General features: G+C 48.0%; 1 protein-coding gene across 1 annotated transcript in view; it reads right to left on the reverse strand.

The window, feature by feature from the left end:
* ITPA (inosine triphosphatase) overlaps positions 1 to 19,882 on the reverse strand; it is a 115,562-nt gene that overhangs the window by 19,999 nt on the left and 75,681 nt on the right. The window contains exon 4 of the mRNA XM_086957630.1: positions 19,106 to 19,179. Coding sequence (XP_086813756.1) covers positions 19,106 to 19,179 — 74 coding nt within the window. The remainder of the gene's footprint in view (positions 1 to 19,105; positions 19,180 to 19,882) is intronic.

Raw genomic sequence — 19,882 nt, forward strand, 5'->3', positions numbered from 1 at the left:
TGAAACTCAGAAAAAAAAAAAAACACCCCAACTGGCAGCAATGTTGGCACCTCAATCAAGCCATAATCCAGGGAAGATTGTAAGAAGTTGGCATTCGCGGACTGGCTTTTTGATGGGTGGGATCATTCAGTCTCATGGGCCTCAAACAAACAGTCTTCCACCATTTACTTCACATCCCAAATTCCAACATTGGCACCTCACTGTTGGCCCATCAGCTAGATATCTACTTTGAGCCGTGGCTCTTCTGTTTTGAAGGCTTCTTTTTTTTATTAAATGCATGTGGCCAATACCCACATAATGCTTCGTTTGGATCAGACAGATGTTCTGGGAACTCGCCTGCAGCAATCCATGAGAGATGTCAGGGAGTTGCTGAGGGTTCCATGGTAGACGCTCAATTTATACAAGACAGAGGCGATTAATGGTGGACAGAGCCACTTCTGACCTAATGAGCAGATATGGGTTCATGCCCGGTTTAGACAGAGATCATAATGAACTCTACCAGTGAAATTTGATTTTGACCTCAATGAGGGTCTACTTTAACGCAATGACAGCATCAATCTGCTTAATATAGAGAGCTGATCATGGCCGTCTTAGCCATTACTACTTCACACCGGATTACAGTAATGCTGTGAACGTGGCCCTGCCCAAGGTTCTCATTACAAACATCTAATATATTCAGAAGAATTGCCTTAGAGGCCTCCACGTCCTGTCATATAGCTGCTGCATACTATGCACAGGCTGCCTATTGATACCAGCATTTAATTTAAAACCTTTTTTGGTGCAACGGTGTGCTCCTGAGCAGGCGCCTTTATTTCTGAAAAAGCAGATCAGAAGATATGTGGTGGTATGAGGATAGTGTCCATCGGAACTTTAATTGCTGGTACTACTGAGGTTTCTAAGACTAAAGCTGGGAGGGCATTTTTTTCTGTATTCACGTCAACTCTTTGAAACTCTCTCCGGCAGAATTTAAGAGCACAGATGCCCCCATATACTATCACATTTTCCCATAGACACATAATAGATACAACTATTTGTTACATCAGACCCTTTCTTTCTTTGCACAAAGCTATAAAAACTTGATTATTCAATTATAGTCTCACTGGGTAGATGAGATGACCAGACTCCTTTGCATCAGCTCATCGACATGAAACCTCCAGAGGTGGGTGAGCACTTAAGAAAGAATGCTGGAGCACACAACTTTAAGCTCAGTTCCATAAAGCCATCGGCTACATGACTAAGAGCACAAGGTTACCAATGCCATATATAAATTGTGGAACCTTCAACACGAAGTTAATTTTGAATTGAGGAAAGAATGCAGGCTGTGGAGAGTAAATATTACGGTCAGACGTTACACATCTATAACAGACGTATTAGCACTCTCAAGTCAGTTTCAGGAAGACCGCATTGTAAAATCAAATTTTCGTCCCTTATAGGTTTTAGAGGATTCAAATTCTGATTTTATTTCTTAGGAACGTGCTAGATACAAACCACTTTTTAAAATATTAATTTAGGTAGATTTGTACAAATCCCTTTCTCAAAAAAGGGGTCCTGGTGTTGACAAAAAGAAGCTGCTGGAACAAACCATTTCAAATGAACTGTTTGGGGGTACTTTCTATCTAACAAAAGATTAGAATTCACCACAGTGCACAAGGAAGCTGCTCTAACAGGAGGGAGGTAACGCAGAGAAGGCTATTTTTTGCAGGAGATGAACCCTCAAAGTACACTATTTTTGAGAGCAAAGACTTTTCGCAGATGGACAGTTTTTTAAAGAAATATTTCATTGCTTTATTATTAACAACAATTCAGGCTGACAGTAAACTGGCTTTAAAGAAGCATTTGCAATGCAATAGGTCTCGCATTTCTGAGAGTTAAAGCTATTGGCATTGTAAATGGCAATGCCTTTTATCTGTTTTGAAAATGAACACATAAATAAAAGCCATTGTCATTTTAAATGCCAATAACTCAAACTCTCGTTAATGCGAGACTGATTGCATTGCAAAGAAGCAACCGCTATTGTCCCGGGCTGCTTGGAAAGTGAAAAAGCGCATTGCGCGCTGAATGTTGCAGGACAGCATGTCATGTATGCAGTAGGACAAAACTCATTAAAGAAAATAGTGCTTACAGACTAAAGACTTCCTGAGCCGCACGGCCACTGAGAAGAGACCCTGTTTTTTGATTAAGTCTTTGCTTCTGGTGATTAATTACCCCGCAAGCAACCACTGCTGCAGAATTTTCAGGAGCTTCTGGAGAGCCCTTGGGATCGAATGATGTCTGTCCTTCCCTTCACAAGTGCTCTACCTAACCCTGTCCTGACGAAGACCCCGTCGTGAGGAACTAATTATCCTCCTGTACATAAGGGTCGAAACGTAGACAATCTACCACATGTCCGCAAGCTCATAGAATGGAATAACTTATTAAATATGTATCTATGAGCTATGTATATATGGGAACAACTGACCTATAATAGGCTGGAACGGTCGTCTTTTATGTAACAATAAATGTGTTCATGTCACCATACCTTTACCCTGTCCCTCACTCACCGACTAACTACCATTTACCCTACCCTTCCTTCTCTTCACAATAAGAGCACTGTAAATACTGAATGCACTACCAATGTTTGGAGAAACTGTGTTGCAAACTATTAATGCTTTGATTTAATATTGCATTTAATGCCTGCATAATTCATGGAATTAAATTCCAGTTTTTTTAAAATCAGATTCAAGCTCTAAGTGGTGAATGTTTTTTCACTATATGTGATTTAAGAGAAGCAGTACCACGACTACTCCTGTAGCATACTACAGACTAACTAAAGCATCTTGTGTAACAACGGAAGTAAAAGGGCCCGTCCTCATGGTAGGTTACAAATGAAGACAAGGCGGTACTAAGGAGAGACTAACAAGCCTACTAACGAATCCAAAGTCAGCATTTACAAAGGACAATGACACAAGTCAATGAAAAATATAGCCAGGGAGTGGGCAGAGCTGCAAATCCATATTAATACAGCATGCCCCGCAGAGCATGCACTGCTCAGGCTCAACCTAAAAAAAGACACCTGGGTCATTTTGTAGGTGTGCATGTGTATTGATGAATGTGCACGACGTAATGACGCATGCTCTGATCTTCAAATTGACACAGTAGCGGTGGTCGCATCATCAGACCTATTTTACACCTCAAGGTTAAGATCAATCATCACAATATCTTTCAGGCTTATTCCATTTTATATTGCACTCCACAGGACTGCCAACCTCCGTGAGGCATTCCAACATGAGACAGCACTACAACCCAATGCCCCCACACTTTTCCCCATACTGCCACACTGCCAGCCCACCATCATCATACGATCATCCCAACACTACTGCCCATGGCCTCCTCTCTTCACCCCTCTCAACAGCACACCACCATCCCATCACTGCACTGCTAGCTGCCACTACTAGAGGAACACCTCACAGTAAGACTCTACCACCCCTCGCACTGCCACATACCACTGCTATATTGCCTTTCCCATTCTTACAGGACCGGTTGAAATAATCTCAACACCATCACACCTAGCACATACACTGCCACCTGCAACCACTCTACTCCACCCTTCTGCACTACCACCCTCTACCACTGAACTACCACTGCAACGTGATGTCCGTACCACCCACATCAACCAATAACATTCCAGCTAAAATACCGCCATGAACCCCTCCTCCCCCGCACACAACACCACATGATCAAGCCACCAACGCACGTCACAGAACCGCAAGTTCATCCACCACACCGGGCAGTGAGGTCTCACTACTAAGAGACCCAAGGTCCCACCCACACCGCTGTGCTACCACCTCCTACCACTACATTTGTGTTTAAAACCTTTTTTTTTTTACAGAGTTTTATATAGTGCAAACTTCACCTGAAGGTATTGGGTATCAGAGCGTTTTACAAAGCACCAGTTGGGTTACATGAGCACACATTAATTTTTGTTAGGCACAGGGAGATTAAGTCATTTGGCCAGAATCACAGGATGTTCAGCATCATTGCTGAGACTCAAACCCGGTTCCCCAGATTCGAGGTCAACCTCCCTAGCCGTTAGGCCAACTCCTCTCCCCACATTACATTACCACCACAAAGGCACTATCATCTAACAGCAGCACACGATCAGCCCCCACCACCACCGTGCTACCCCCCTTACCACTGAATGACCAAGTCATAGCAGCAAATGACCCCCACCGCTGCTCTACCACCCCTGTCAGTATTCTGTGGCCCCCATACTGTACTTCAACCCCACAACACAGGCAGATTGAGCTTGAGGTATGTCAAAAAACCAATCACAGCATTCCTATATTACATTACCACAACAACAATAAAACAGTCCAAAACATAACACCAATATCACAACCACTCCAATACAACCACAATGCCATTACAAAACATCAAATATAAGAACAGAAAATAAAAACAAAATACAATGAAATAAGGACAGAGCAATACGTCACAGAAGTAACACAATAATAACAACAGAAAACACACAACCTGTTGAAAAAAACAACACAGCACAAACATACAAAACAATAATAGACAGCACATGTCAACAACACAAAATGACAGAATACAATAGCAGCAACGCAGTATACCAACAAAACCCATTACCACAACACACGGCTACAAACACAAAAGTGAAGCAATAACAGCACAAGAGCCACACAAGAACACAACAAAACAGGCAATATAAAACAGCAACACAAAAATGCAGTTGTGTTACATTGCGATGCTGTGTTAGGATGTTTTATTCTGTGGTGCGTTTTTCTGTATTGTTGCGTGCGTTCATGTTGTTGTTGTGCCGATTTTGTTGCTGTATTTTTGTATCAATTTGATGTATTATTGTATTGTGTTGAGGCTGCAACTATAATTCTTGTGAATGTTTTTGAAGGATGATGAATCAGTCGCTGTGTTGGAAGGGAGGGCATTGAGTCTAACATGCCTTGTGTGTTTAGCAAGGCAGTGGGACTGAGTATGCAGGCGTTTGCTGCAGACACATAATGTTGCGGTTGTTTATTTATTTATAAAGTTTTATGCGCTTGGTGTGTGCTTATAGTGCTCAACGCACCATTGTTTGCATGCATGTGGAGGTATATATATATATATATAATATGGGTGTCTGGTGCATGAGGGTGACTCCCCCATAAATAATGCAGGCCCTGGCATCATAATGGCAGTTTTTCGCACAGTGGTGGTAATTCTTGGCAGAATGTGGCATCCATTTCAGGTGTGTGCTCACCATGAGCACGGTGCTGGCTTGCGCACACTGGCAGCAATTCTTGGCATAATGTTGACTCTGGTGGCGTGAGAATGGCCACTTCTGCATAATGCCCACACTGGCATAACAGTAGTGGTAATTCTGTATAGATTGTGAGCAGTTTGACACGACGGTAGCCAGCCACGTTGAAAGAGTCCCACTGGCCTTATGTTAGTGATTTGTTCTGTTTTATTGACATTGTCATTTCTTCCAGTAAGGTTGGTGTAACCTATCTGCATCCATGCATGTAGTCGCTCATTCGCCCACATTAGCATTCTTCGAGGCACTCACTCATCCGTTCATCTATGGACTCACTTAGTCAACCATCTGCGGACTCACCCACAGATTCAACGATCCATCCATGCGCTCTCTCCGTCAGGCATAAATGCATCAAGTCACCCATCCAAGTTTGTACACATTCTCCCATTCATCCACTCGCACTCTTTCCAATCCGTGACGAAGCGAGTACAGTCAGTTGATAGTGACGCCAATTAGGTGCACCTGTCGCAGCTCCTGGAGTCCCTCGGTTGAAGCAGGTTTGTACTTTATTGGATGCACTGTAAATGAAGTCGGAAACAGAAGGTTTGGGTGTATTTTACCCACTTAACGTTTACCCTAGGGTGGTCACTGGTCACAATTCCTCCCTGGGCCTCGGGGGTGAGTCGCGGCTCACCACAGCGTCTCCCCGTATGTCCCTGTGACCTTGGCCGGATCACCATTAGCACTCCGATGGCAAATATCCAGTGTCGCCCTGGAGAATGCGACCACATCATTGGGCCTTCATGGTGGCACTGTGCCAATCAAAGCTTCTACCCGGTCTCTGAGTGTGATCCTGAGCTGACCATACAACCCACTTGGTTTAATCACCCCCTCCTTCCCCGGCGAGGCTGCGCGCCCTACACAGCACCTTGCTGCGGGCTTTGGTCTGACACTTAAGACAGTCACTCCGACTTCCTGGTCTCGGTGGGGACGGTGAATAATTAAAGACTCACTATGACCATTGGTCGGACGCTTGTAGCATCCCTGACCTCAATCTTCCTTGACACAGCGCATACTCTGTATTCCCATGGTGATCCTGGGCTAATCCCAGCGTCACTGGGGTTTTACGGTGTGATCGTGGGCTAATCAGCCTTTTTGCTGTAGCTGTGTGAAGGAGTTAATCACTTGTTTCGCGATGTGATCAGATGCAGTCGTGACACTTATCCCGATTTGTCTATGGGCAACTCACAGCGCCGCATTGTACTTCGTGTACAATGATTACTCCCCTCCGTCTCATGGATGCAGCGCTACATTGACTATGTCCAGTTTTAGAAGCATCTTTCTTAACAAGCATTTACAATGCAATGGTCTCTGCATTATTAAAGGTAGAGCTATTGGCATTGCTCATGACATTTTTTTTTTAAATCATAAATAAATGGCATTGTCATTTACAATGCCAATAGCTTAATCGCTCGCAAATGCATGACCTATTGCATTTACACCCACACAGAGCCACACACACAAAGCCACCCACACACAGATACAGAGCCACCCACACAAAGCCACCCACACAGTCATTCACATAGAGCCACCTACACAGAGCCACCCTCACACAGACAGAGCCAACCACACACAGAGCCACCTACAAAAAAAGGTATCCACACAGAGCCACACACACACACAGAGCCACACACACACAAAGCCACACACACAGAGCCACACACACACAAACAGAGCCACACACACACACACACACACACACAGAGCCACACACACACAGAGCCACCATTCCCCAGTACTTGGTGGCTCCCCATCCCCCACGGTAATCCCTCTGACTTCTTGCCAATAGGCCCAAATCTTAGTGTGTTCATTATGGCAGCTTTTGGACTTATAGATCAGTAGTTGGATAACTATGCAATGACCAATCCCTTCCTTAGGCCACTTCAGGAACCAACATCCAGAGTAATATGTCTACTTCTGAAGAGTGGCTCTGGTGGTATGATGACCAGATTTGGATATCACCTGTGACGTTTTGTGTTCAGTTCTGGGGGCCACCTCTGGCATTTTGCATCCAGTTTTGAGGGCTACCCTGAAGTACTGCCTTCAGTTCTATGGGCTACTTCTAGAATATTATCTCAAGATTCTGGGGGCCTTTTTGGCATATCACCACAACTTCTGGAGTCCACATTTTAAGTTCTTTCTTTAACTGTTAGTTTGGTTATTGATTGGTGAATGTGGGCGAGGTTGTGAGGATGTGTTAATTGGTGGATGCACAGGGAAATAGGTGGATGGAAGAGTATGGATGGATGAGTGGGTAGCTGAATATGTAAGAGTCAACCGTAATTAAGGACATGGTCAACAAGTGCAGTGATGAGTGAGTGCATTGCTCTGCTAGTTGATAGACAGATGTGTATGTGAATAAGCGGATGAATTTGTGAGTGAGTGTGTGTGTGAGTGAATGAGTGAGTGAAAGAATGAATGAGGGATATACTGTAGGGCAAGAAGGTGAGCATGTGGATAGCAGATCTAGTAGCGTGTGAAGTGATGTGCCTGGCCCAAGTGTTGTGTTAACGTGCTTGTTTACTGATGCTGAAATTACATATGTGTCTGTTTGTGAAGATTGGTAAATGAGTGGCTGAGTAGGTGGGTAAATAGATGGCAAAATAGATGAGTCAGTTATTTGAAGGTAATTCACTATCCCAGGACAGTCCCGCAAATTGCACTTCCAGCCATGCCAAGTGTCTTGCAGCGAATTGTGATGGGAATTTTAAACTTTAGGCCAAAGTAGCCGAGTTGGAAAAACTCCCCAATGTAGTTGAATGGGAACATTTTTCCAACTCAGCTACTTTGGCCTTAAGTTTGAGATTCCCATCTCAATTCCCAGCAATTCTCTCTTGAGGAGACCTTATAATCTGCTCTATGATAAAAAAAGCAGATTTTAATTATGCTAATTATGTGGGTTGGGTAGGGTGGGCGGAGCTTAGGGGCAGTGGGTGTGGTACATCTTTAATTAAGTCTGTGCTGCAAAATGTCCCTGCAAAACGTTTTTTAAAGTTGGCAACTATGCAACATACACCAAGTCCCTTAGAAAAATACTTAGCCTCTCTGTCATACCCCCCTCCCACCCCATCAAAATAAGGAATCTGTGAACCTACCTCTGACCGCGGAGACCCAGCTTTTTGACCGATGCCCGGTGGAGCTATTTGATAGCTAAAGAGGAGATAGGCTGTGGCTACCCCTTCCGCCGTCACCTACCCAGCCGGTCTTTGGACAGAATTTACTTGTCTCTCTGTTGTATTCTCCCTCCTACCCCTTTACTCCACCCCTGTTCTTCCTTACGCTCCATTTATCCCTCCTCTTTGCTCTTTAATTGTTTTTCCGTTGAGACCTAGCTGTTTGGCGGATACCCGGTGGAGCTACTTAATAGCTAAAGAGGAGGTGGGCTTGTGGACTTCCCCCTCGGCCGTCACCTACCCATCCGGACTTTGGGCAGACCTCCTTTCGTCTCTCCATTTTATCTACCTCCAACCCCTTTACCCCACCCCCTTATCCTTCTCCGCTCCATTTATTTTTCATCTTCTACACTCTTTAAATGATTTTCTAGTAACTGATGTAATGTGTAACTGATGTAATTTTGTAATTTCTGTGGAACCTTATGTAAAGCGCTCTGATATCTCCGGGTCTAGCCAGCGCTATATAAAGCTCTAAAAAATAAATGCATTTCCAGACAGAAAATGCACTAAAGCCTACGGGGAGCAACAGCCTCTTCCTCGTTCCTCCAAAACGAAAAAATGGCGGCCTCAAGCTTCCGAAATTTTTCGCATTCGGGGGCGTGTTTTGCTGCCCTGAGTGACGGACGACATCACGAGCTAAAGAACAGCAAAACTTACGCCCCCGAATCCGAAAGAGACGGGGCTTGTTTGGAGTGACTCCCTTCTCTTCCAATGGCTGGCCTCCGATTAGGAAGCCAGCCAATGGAAGCGAACGGAGCAGAGATGCGGGTTTAAACTGCCCTACTCCAAAACATAAGATCTGCGGACCGGAAGCTGCGCTTTGCGCAGCTTATAGGTCCCTCGACCTAAAAATAACAAGCATTGGCCGTGCAACATCGCAAAGTCAGGCAGCCTTTGTTGGGACGTGGGCGGGGCCTGCACAAGAAACAGGAAGGAACCGCCGGGAGAAAGTCCGGAACCCTGCAGCCTGAATGCTGAAGTCTCGGCCCCATCAGAGGAGCTCCCATGAGTGAGGGAAGCCCCGCGTGTGTGCCAGGTGATACGGCTGAGATACCAGGGGAGTCGCGACAAAGGAGCCCGGTGAGTGGGTGGGAGGGTGGCTGTGTGCGTGCATGCGTGTGTGTGTGTGTGCACGTGTGTGTATGCAGTGTATGTATGCAGTGTGTGTGCATGCGTGTGTGTGCCTGCGTGTGTGTGTTTGTGTGTGAATGGTGAGTGTGGCAGTGTGTGTGCGCGCCCGATTGAGAGAGGCGAGAGGCTGACTTGCGGTGAATGTTGAACAGGAGATGTGCACGGCGCCGGGCTGGGCGTGCGCGCCCACGACATGAAATCGCCGAGGGAAATCGCGTACCCTTCCCCTGTCCAACATTCCCGGCAAGTGCACAACATAAGGTCTTTCGCTTGAGGCAACGCTTCGCGCTGCTAACACCAGCGAGATTTAAAAAAGAGTGCGCTTATACCAAAGATAGCTCGATCAGAAATTCACAGCATGTGATTGAAAGCCAGTACAAGTTTATCACTGCGGGCGCAGGACCAAATTTGCCAGTGCCAGTGGCTAAATTGACTTAGACATTCTGATCAATCTGCAGCCTATTTGTAACATATCTGGGACCCAGCAGTCAGAGTTAACTGCCATAGTCCATCCTGGAGGCAACTATCTAAGACACAGGGGGTATTTTTTTTTAAATATTTAGCGGGTATGAACCAATACTATGGATAAAAAGATGAAAGCTGTATTGGGCTAGGATCATGTACCACTGAGTGGAATGTGAACTTGTCTCATATGAACTGTATCTACTTCAAGGAAAGTAGCAAATTGTGGAAATTGAGTAGGTGTGAGATTGCGGCTGAGTCTCTTGGGCGCAGGGTAATTGCAAAACAATTTAGCCTAACTCCAAAGGAAGGAATTGAAATAGAGGCAAAGCTTTGCATTGTGCAGAGAGCACTTTCTAATCTAGAATCACAGCGAACAATGCTGAGGAGAGGTGTAACGGCCGAAAGTGAAATATCAACTCTTCTTTCACTCGTATTGTATTGCAGCATCTGCTTAGCTGCCCTTTCACTAGCCATCGTCTCACGCTTCCACAGGACCACAACAGGTGGAAAGTCCTCCTCCTACCTCGCAGCCACGACCTGGAACAACCTCCCCCTTCACCTCTGGCGAAGCCCGACACTGCACCAATGCAGCCACGACCTGGAACAACCTCCCCCTTCACCTCTGGTGAAGCCCGACACTGCACCAATTCAGGAAAGACCTCAAGACCTGGCTCTTCGAATGACCCCAACGGCGTTGCTCACACCCACCCTCAGCGCCTTGGGACCCTAACGGGGACTAGAGCACTCTACAAAACCCTGATTGATTGATTGATTGATTGATATAGCGCTTACTACCTCTAAGAGGGACCCTGAAGGGCTTCAGTTGTGCGTGTATAAAAAAGATGCCCAAAGTAAAAAAAAAACTGTTTAGAAAAAGTTTTTCCGGGAGCATACAGTTATACACCGCTCCACTCGTGTCCACTAACTGGCAGGTTTTTTTTCCGTCCATGGTAAAGGAACGTGTTTTGATGCCTAAATAAACTTTTCCTTCACTTCAAACCTCGCAACAAACTACAGTACCAGAAAACTTTACAAACAAGCATGCACAAGAGAACACTGCCATCTGCTGGTGAAAAAGAGCTAAAATTGAGTGAATGTGTATGATGCACGCCTCTCCGGAAAAGCACTGTGCTGTTTGATCCACAATTCTTGGGAGTTCGTTTTAAAGTAAGAACAATACGGCAAAGAGCGAGGAAGCAAAATAACGCATAGGCAGGGCTTTAAGTGGGATGAAAAAAACTGCACTAAAAATCTGTGTTTAGCATAGTGTGCCGCCCCACTTGTATTTTGCTGTTTCTGTCATTGCATCCTGATATGTGATACAACAAGTAACATCATACCTACAAAAAGTAAGGACTATTGGCCTTGTCAATGGTTATTAGTTGCATACGATAAATAAGCTGCAACTATGGCTTGTTACATATAATATTGAAAAAGCTTCCAATTAAAGCCCTGGTGACCCTACAACAATGTCGCTGCTCTAGCCTTTCTCTAAAGAGAAGGGAAATCTTTTGACTCTTTAAAAGATTTCCCTTCCCCCACAACGCTGACCTGGCATGACATCATGCCGTAACTTTTCCACTAGTGAGAAGTGAGCAGTGTGCGCAGCACACATCGATGTGCCTGCCGTCTCGAAACGGGCCTCTATCGGCCTGTTTTGCGCCCTGGAGATTTTTTCCGGACTGCAGTGACAGCAGACTGCTTTCACAAGGGCCGGACTGGGAACCAAAATCGGCCCTGGCAAAGTGCTCGGCCGCCCGCCGAGCTCTTTGCCAGGGCCGGTTTTCGGACGATTTTGTTACAGGGACGATTTTTCAACTATGCTGCAAAAAAAGTCCCTGTAACAAAATCGGCCCCTAGGGGCCCAAAACCGGCCCCCACCCGTGCGGCGCACCGGGGGATTGCCCGGTGCCCGCTGTTATGTTCCCGGAGGTCCGCCCCTGACACCCCGGGCGTGGGGCGCGCTAGTCATGTGACTCCTGATAATAAAAAGAGGTCTTGCACGCACGCAGGCATTCAGAGGCGCGCAGACCGAGCAACAAAGTTATTCCCAGTGTCCGACTGAGTTTATTATAAGGCCACGTGTCAGGCCTAGTTAGGGTTAGATGCCCCGGAGTGTAGGTCCCAGATTGATACCCCTAGGGCGATCACTTCCCCACTACAGGGCATAACAATTGGCGACGAGGGTGGTTGCCGACCCCTCGCTTGGGGTGTGTGTGTGCCCGCTTTCGGGTGAGAGCGCTGCCACTCGCTCGTGGTGCTCGTGCCTTGCTGTCCCACACGCCCCGCACAGCGCGCCTGGAGAGACGACGACTTCCACCCCTGGCACTTTGGAGGTGAGCGGCGCTGCCCAACGCTACCCTGCTGCGCATCAAAGCACGATTGGTCGTGTGCGGCCTGTCCCCCGCAGGAGCTCCCCATCCGGTGCCGCACCGTGCTCGGTGGCACGTGCGTGAAGCGCACCTCGGCCCGCCTGGCGAGACAAGCTGGGCGGCGTCCGGTCCTGCCTGGCTGCTCGAGGGGACGCAGTGTCTGCCTGCCCCAAGGCGCTACTTTGCCATCCGAATCCGGAGTGCCGGTCGCACGCGCTCCGCTGCGTTTGCTGAGGGACACACCGCGGTCATTGTCCGCACTGCCGGTGGGCATCGACACGTCCGTGCAAGACCCCAGTCGTCAACGACCTCCTCGGAGTGCCACTTCGGACTTCACCTCGGCCGGCCACGGGCCTGATCAAGCGCGTCCTGGGCGATGGCTACCATTCCGCCCATTGAACCGTTTGTGGTGGAGGGTGCGCCCTCCACTCTCGCTCCGAAATGGAAGGAGTGGGTGGACAGGCTCCTAATATTTTTTGCGGCCACAAAGGTCCACAAGGAACAGAAGCGTGCCATGGTTCTCCACCTTGGCGGAAAAGACATTCATTCCATTGCTCGGACCCTCACTGAGGCGACCCCCAAGACTCATCATACCCTGATTAACGCTCTCAATGCGCACTTTGAGCCCATGGCGAACCAGGACTACGAACGGTTTATCTTCCGACAAGCACGGCAACTGCCGGATGAGTCACTGGATGCATACCACACCAGACTTAAGAAACTGGCACTTACTTGTGGGTTCCAGGATGTAACGGAGGAGATCAGGGGACAAATAATACAGGGGTGCGCTTCTGCAAAGTTACGGGAGAGAATCCTGGAAGAATCGGGGAAGCCTCTGCCCGACATCCTCACCCTTGGCCGCACGAAGGAGCTGTCCAAGGCCAGGGCGGCACACATGGAGGCTGCACTACAAGCCAATGTGAAGGTGGAACCGATCAATAAGATACAGGTCCAAACACCGTCCAAATGGCCCAAAAGAACGACAAACCCCCAAGGCGGGGCACCAGGACAGTCATGCGGTTACTGTGGAGGCCCGAGACACCCGGCACCAGAATGTCCAGCACGGGGCAAGAGATGCTCAGGATGTGGCAAAATGAACCACTTCGAAAAAGTGTGCCGGTCCAAGAGGTTCCGCAAGCCACGTCAGACGGTGCACACGGTCGTGGAAGGTGAGCCCAGCAACAGCGACATGGATGACGATGACGAAGAGGAGCGATCCGTACACAAGGTGCACATGATCGGCACCGCCACCAGACGCACCAGGACACTGCCCCAATGCTCCATCCAAGTGGCGGATCAGGAAATCATGGCGGTAGTGGACACCGGTGCATCTATAAACCTTATGAGTGCGTCTCTCTACAGAACCATGCCTACACCTCCGAGCCTCAGCCCCACCCCCATCACTGTGTTTGCCTATGGTCAAGACATTCCGCTCCGGATCCGTGGGAAGTTCAGGGCGGCAGTCCGCCATGGGGACAAAGTCACAAGAGCCAACGTCTTCGTATCGGAAGAGGGTCAAGGCATGCTCCTGAGCTGCAGAACAGCCGAGGACCTGGGGGTGGTCACATTCGCCTTTGGAGTACATGAAGAGTCGGTGCAACAACTGATCATGGACTTTCCAGATCTATTTGAGGGAATTGGGTGTCTCAAAGGTCGTGAAATACATCTGCACGTGGACTCCACAGTGCAACCTGTGGCCCTGCGACACCGTCGCATTGCATTCCACCTTCGGCCACTAGTGGAAGAAGAACTGCATAAGCTGGAAGCAGCCGGAATAATCGAGAAGGTATCAGGCCCCACCCCCTGGGTTTCGCCCATCGTGGTCACGCGGAAACCAAAGCAGCCGGGAGCAGTCCGGATCTGCGTAGACATGCGCCTCCCAAATGCTGCCATCAAAAGGGAGCGCCATATCACCCCCACGATAGACGACTTAATCGGGGAAATGGCTGGAGCCTGCTGGTTTTCCAAACTTGACCTGCGTGCGGGGTATCACCAACTGGTGCTAGACAAAGAGTCAAGAAATATCACAACCTTCTCCACCCACATTGGACTTCGCAGATACACTAGACTTAGTTTTGGGATATCCAGTGCGGCTGAAGTCTTCCAAAATGTCATTCAGGAGCTGATTGCTGACATACCTGGAGTGATAAATGTCAGCGACGACATCATGGTGCATGCCCGAACAATCACAGAACACAATCACCGGTTGGCGCAAGTATTCCGCAGGCTCCGCAGTGCGGGGCTCACGCTACACCGAGACAAGTGTGAATTCTTGCGGACCAAAATAGGGTTTTTTGGATATGTTTTCTCAGCTGACGGCGTCAACCCCGATCCTGACAAGGTCAAAGACATTAAGGATGCGCCACCACCCACGACGGTCACGGAAGTCAGGAGTTTTCTTGGCATGGTAAACTACTGTGGTCGTTTCATCAAGGACTTGGCCAACCTAACCCTCCCGCTGCGTGAGCTCACTAAGGACTCCACTCCGTGGAGCTGGGGACCGGAGCAGGAGAAGGCGTTCCAAGACATCAAGAGCTCCCTCTCCAGCAACACCACGCTGGCATTCTTTGACCCGCGAAACTCCACACTAATCGCGGTAGATGCCGGACCGGCGGGGTTGGGGGCCGTGCTGATGCAAAGGCCAAGAGATGAAATAGACTGGACCCCAGTTGCCTTCGCCAGTAGGACCCTCACGGACACTGAACAGAGGTACTCACAGATTGAAAAAGAAGCAATCGCAATTCATTGGGGATGTCGACACTTCCACCTGTATGTCTATGGTAAGCCATTTACGGTGGTGACCGACCACAAGCCGCTGGTGGCTCTGTTCTCAGGGACTTCATCGAAACCACCCCCAAGAATTGAAAAATGGCTATTGCAACTGCAGGAATACAACTGCAACATTGAGTATCAACCAGGAGCTAAGAACCCGGCAGATTATTTATCGCGACATCCCAGGCCCGCGACTCCGGAAGAGATGGATGAGGCGGAAGAAACAGAAGCGTATGTGAAGTGGGTAGTGGCCAGGTCATGCCCGCGGCCCATATCCCTGGAAGACGTTGTGAGCGCCACGGCCCAAGACGCCTGCATACAGCGGGCCAAGGACCTCCTTTGGACTGCCAACTGGCACAAAGCCAAGGAGAGCTGGAAAGTGCTCACCCCGGAGGCTCAAAAAATTATGGAGAGTTTGTACCATGTTAGGGCTGAACTTAATGAAGATGCGGCAGGATGCCTGCTGCGAGGACATCGCCTAGTAATACCCACGGCTCTCACGGGACAAGTGATACAACTAGCCCATATCGGTCACCAGAGGATGGTCAAGACCAAGGCCCGGCTGCGAACCAAAGTATGGTTCCCCCTCATGGACGACATGGTGGAAAGCGTGGTGAGGTCGTGCACTGCCTGCCAAGTCACGGGAGAAGCCTCCCGGGAAGCCCCCATCATTGTGGAGCCTCGACCACAAGGACCCTGGGAGCGGGTCAGTATGGATTTTGGCAGTCTCCCGGACGGAAGACACACGCTGGTGATGATAGATGACCATTCAAAGTACCCCGAAGTGGAAATCGTGACAAGTACCAGTGCAGACTGTGTCATCCCCAAGATGGAAAAGATTGTCGCCACTCATGGTGCCATGAAGGAACTTCGAACGGACAATGGACCACCATTTCAAGGGCAGGATTTGGCTACCTATCTGGCATCTCTTGGGACACGCCACAGGCGCATAACACCTCGGTGGCCTCAAGCCAATGGGGAAGCCGAGAGGTTTATGAGGACACTGAACAAAGTTATCCGCATTGCTCACGATAAGGGACAGTCCGTGGAAATGGCCATTTTCACGTTTCTTCGAAGCTATCGCCAGACACCTCACTCCACAACGGGGGTTGCCCCGGCACATCTTCTCCTAGGGAGAGTGATGACGGACTCCATTCCACATCATCCACAGTGGTCACCTGAAGTGGTAAATGAAGAGGTGGTCGCGAGGAGAAGAAAAACCACGTTTGCCAAGATCAGCCAAAGACGATGGGCAGTGCCATCCCAATTCAGACGAGGAGATGTGGTGCTTCTTCGCAATCGCGTAACCAGTGGCAAGTTCAGACTCAATTATGAGAAAAGACCGTGGCGAGTGGTTGGGGTGAAAGGCACCCGTCTCACAGTGATCCGAGGACGAGAGAGGGTGACTCGCAATGTGTCTCACTTCAAACTGTTTCACTCTGCAGCCCCAGAGTCAGAGCATCGGCAGGGTGTTGAACAAACTGAAACTGCAACTAATTCACCAAAGGTTGAATCAACACCCAGTCACACGGTCAGACAAAGTAACCATCCACAAGCTGCCAGTGAAGAAGTGGGAGGTGACGCGGAGGCATCTGAGGAGGCCCCAGATCCGGAGGGGGCCGACAGAGAGGCGCCAAGTCACGAGTCAGAGGCTGGAACGGAAATGCTGAGTCACAGGGGGTCGCAACGTCAATTAAGAGACAATCCCACCCCCTCCGGCTGGCTACGAGACTACTTCACGTAAGACTGTTCCCATTTGAATATGCATATAGCCGGGCAGGCCAGCAAGTACAGTGGTGCTGCAATTAAAGGACGCTGAAAGTATCGGTCCTAATGTTCACTGAGACTGGGTGAAAATGTTTAAGTGTTGGTTTTGTTGTGTTTTGATTTTTCCTTATTTTAGGAGGAATGTTATGTTCCCGGAGGTCCGCCCCTGACGCCCCGGGCGTGGGGCGCGCTAGTCATGTGACTCCTGATAATAAAAAGAGGTCTTGCACGCACGCAGGCATTCAGAGGCGCGCAGACCGAGCAACAAAGTTATTCCCAGTGTCCGACTGAGTTTATTATAAGGCCACGTGTCAGGCCTAGTTAGGGTTAGATGCCCCGGAGTGTAGGTCCCAGATTGATACCCCTAGGGCGATCACTTCCCCACTACAGGACACAACACCCGCTACGGCCAGTCCGGCCCTGGATTTCACTGCAGTACGGGGAAAAACGGACCGCCTGTGCCAGGGCGCAAAACAGAGCCCGATAGAGACCCGTTTTGAGTCCCCCTTTAAAAAACTGCTGGTGCTCAGACCCCTTGAGACCCAGCCCACTTAAAGCCCTACGCATAGGGATAAAAATAAACAACAACAGGCTTTAAAGGACACCATCTATTGCTTGCTTTGAAACAAATACCATGTTTCAAGAGAGACGGGTCCTATCTATTGTAGGGCCTGTTTTAAGCCCCTCAACAAGTATTGTTAACGCCAATGTGACTAGCGTTGCCTGCCCAGAATTCTGCAAACGTTTCTTGTTTCTGTTCACATTAAAGGGTGATCATTTTCTGCCCCAAAAGAGGCCATATACTATGTACCCACCCAGGCTCTAAGATCAGGACTTCTGGTTTACCCTAAAGAGTGGAAATACCTTGTCGAACTACACAGCGCCATTGACACACAGTTCTTTCCCTCATGTTGAACGCAGCCGGAAGGTTTCCTTATTTGGTAATCGTAGAAATGTATACTGCGGATGTTAGTTCTAAACATGGCATCAATTGTGCCTTATATTTCTGTCCTGCATGTTTGTTGGTTTTGACACTGCCATTAGCAGATGCATATCTGATTGTGGACTCCCACGCATTTGACAGCATTCCCTTATTTTCCATATGTCCCATTTATGATGTTTAACTGGCGTTTTAGTCAATGTTTAAAAAAAAATTAAAAATCTAGTTTTTTTAAATAAATAAAAAAATCTTTGAATGGTTTAGAAGCCCATTTACAAAGATGGCTGCCCATACATGCACACGTGCATACAAGGGTGGCCTTCTTTGAAAGGGACGGAAGCCAACTGCCAAAGATGGCCACTGCAAGCAGTGTGCACCCAGAATGTGGGCTGTCCAAATGCTCCATGTTGCATTGTGTGGTGGGCAGAAGCAAATTATGAATGGCACTAAAACAGACCAATAGATGGCGACGCCAGCCTGAAGCCGCTACAAATAGGTACATGTATCTTTTTTGTAAAATAAAGTTCTTGATTTACATCAGACCTACAAGTAATAAAAATTACACGGTGAGAGCTAAATTGTACGGCAAAAGGAATTGCAGTGATAATTTAAATTTAAAAAAAGGTATGCTGGTATGCTCTAAGCGCGATTGGACGACAAAAGATAGAGACAGGAACAGCAGAGGGCATTAATGGCAAATTGTTTAAGTGAGTGATCACCATGAAAAGTCCCGTATGTGCCTCTCAGAAGCTTTAGTGGAGTCAGGTTATGGACTTCATGTGGGCCCAGCTCTACTTTTCTAAAAAGGATCACCTCACTTTAAACCAAAAACATTTCTGAATAAACAATTACATTTTTTTTGGCAGCTCCAGCCTTTGGTGGTACTTCGGGGAGCACACTCCATGCTGCTACATCATCATCGAAGAGGCTAGGCCTGCTTTATATTCTCTCTATATATATAGTTTTTGCATGAACACATGTCCATGAAAAGTGCCAAGTCGGGGGAAAAGAGCCAGGCCTGGCCTTCCCTTGTGAAGGTCCGGGTCCCAGACATCCTGCACCTGGCTACAGACAGTATTACTGATGCTTAACGTTTCACCTACACCCAGAAAACAAGACACAAAAGGCTGATGCTCTCTCAGTTTTCACTGTGGTAGGGGTGCGTACTTACATGTAGGGTCCAGGAAGTCCCCCTAGGGCGTTAAAGCAGAGACAGGTGTCCTCCACAATTACTGGTCCTTGAATCTGAAACCACAGGGACAGCAGACAAGGAGATAGCATAGTTTAGTGTTTATTTAAGCAGTCCATGAGGCTTCTGGATTAAAACAAAAAGGACTGTGAGAGCTCATAAAACTAACAGAATGGGTCAATGCACAGAACAGGTGCCACAGGACAGTCTCAGTAGGTGCAGGCTCATTCCTGTTTTGAATGCTTGTAGAACTGTTTAGTGCCAAGCTCTGTCGTCTGCTGACTATTTAATACATTAGTCAACATTTTAGTCCCAGCTTAAAGAGAGATATGTATTGCTGAGAGCACAGATCACTCCAGCAACTCATTTGTTTGATTATACACCACAGGCATCCACAGAATCCAGTATTCCTACCAGTCCTCCTGCCCCAATGTCCTAATTACACCCCAGATCATTATTCCTCAAACCCTGGTGTTGCTGAAGAACAAAAAACAAACTCCAAGTTATCGCCCCCTGCCTGTAGAATGCAGACAGTAAACAACAAAACAGTATTGATCTCCGATCACTTTGACATTCACTCCCATCTTCTGCACTTCACTGATACAGAATAATGACTCGACCACAAGAGCATCTCGCGTCTGCCGGCAACGCCTGCAGAGAGGCGGTATCACTTCAAGAGTAGCATGTCTTCAGCACTTTCCCAGTTACGCAAGAACGCCATGTCCATGGCATACAGATGTCTGCCACTTAATACTCCCC

The sequence above is a fragment of the Lissotriton vulgaris genome, chromosome 1_1, assembly GCF_964263255.1.
Source record: "Lissotriton vulgaris chromosome 1_1, aLisVul1.2, whole genome shotgun sequence".
NCBI classification, from domain to species: Eukaryota; Metazoa; Chordata; class Amphibia; order Caudata; family Salamandridae; genus Lissotriton; species Lissotriton vulgaris.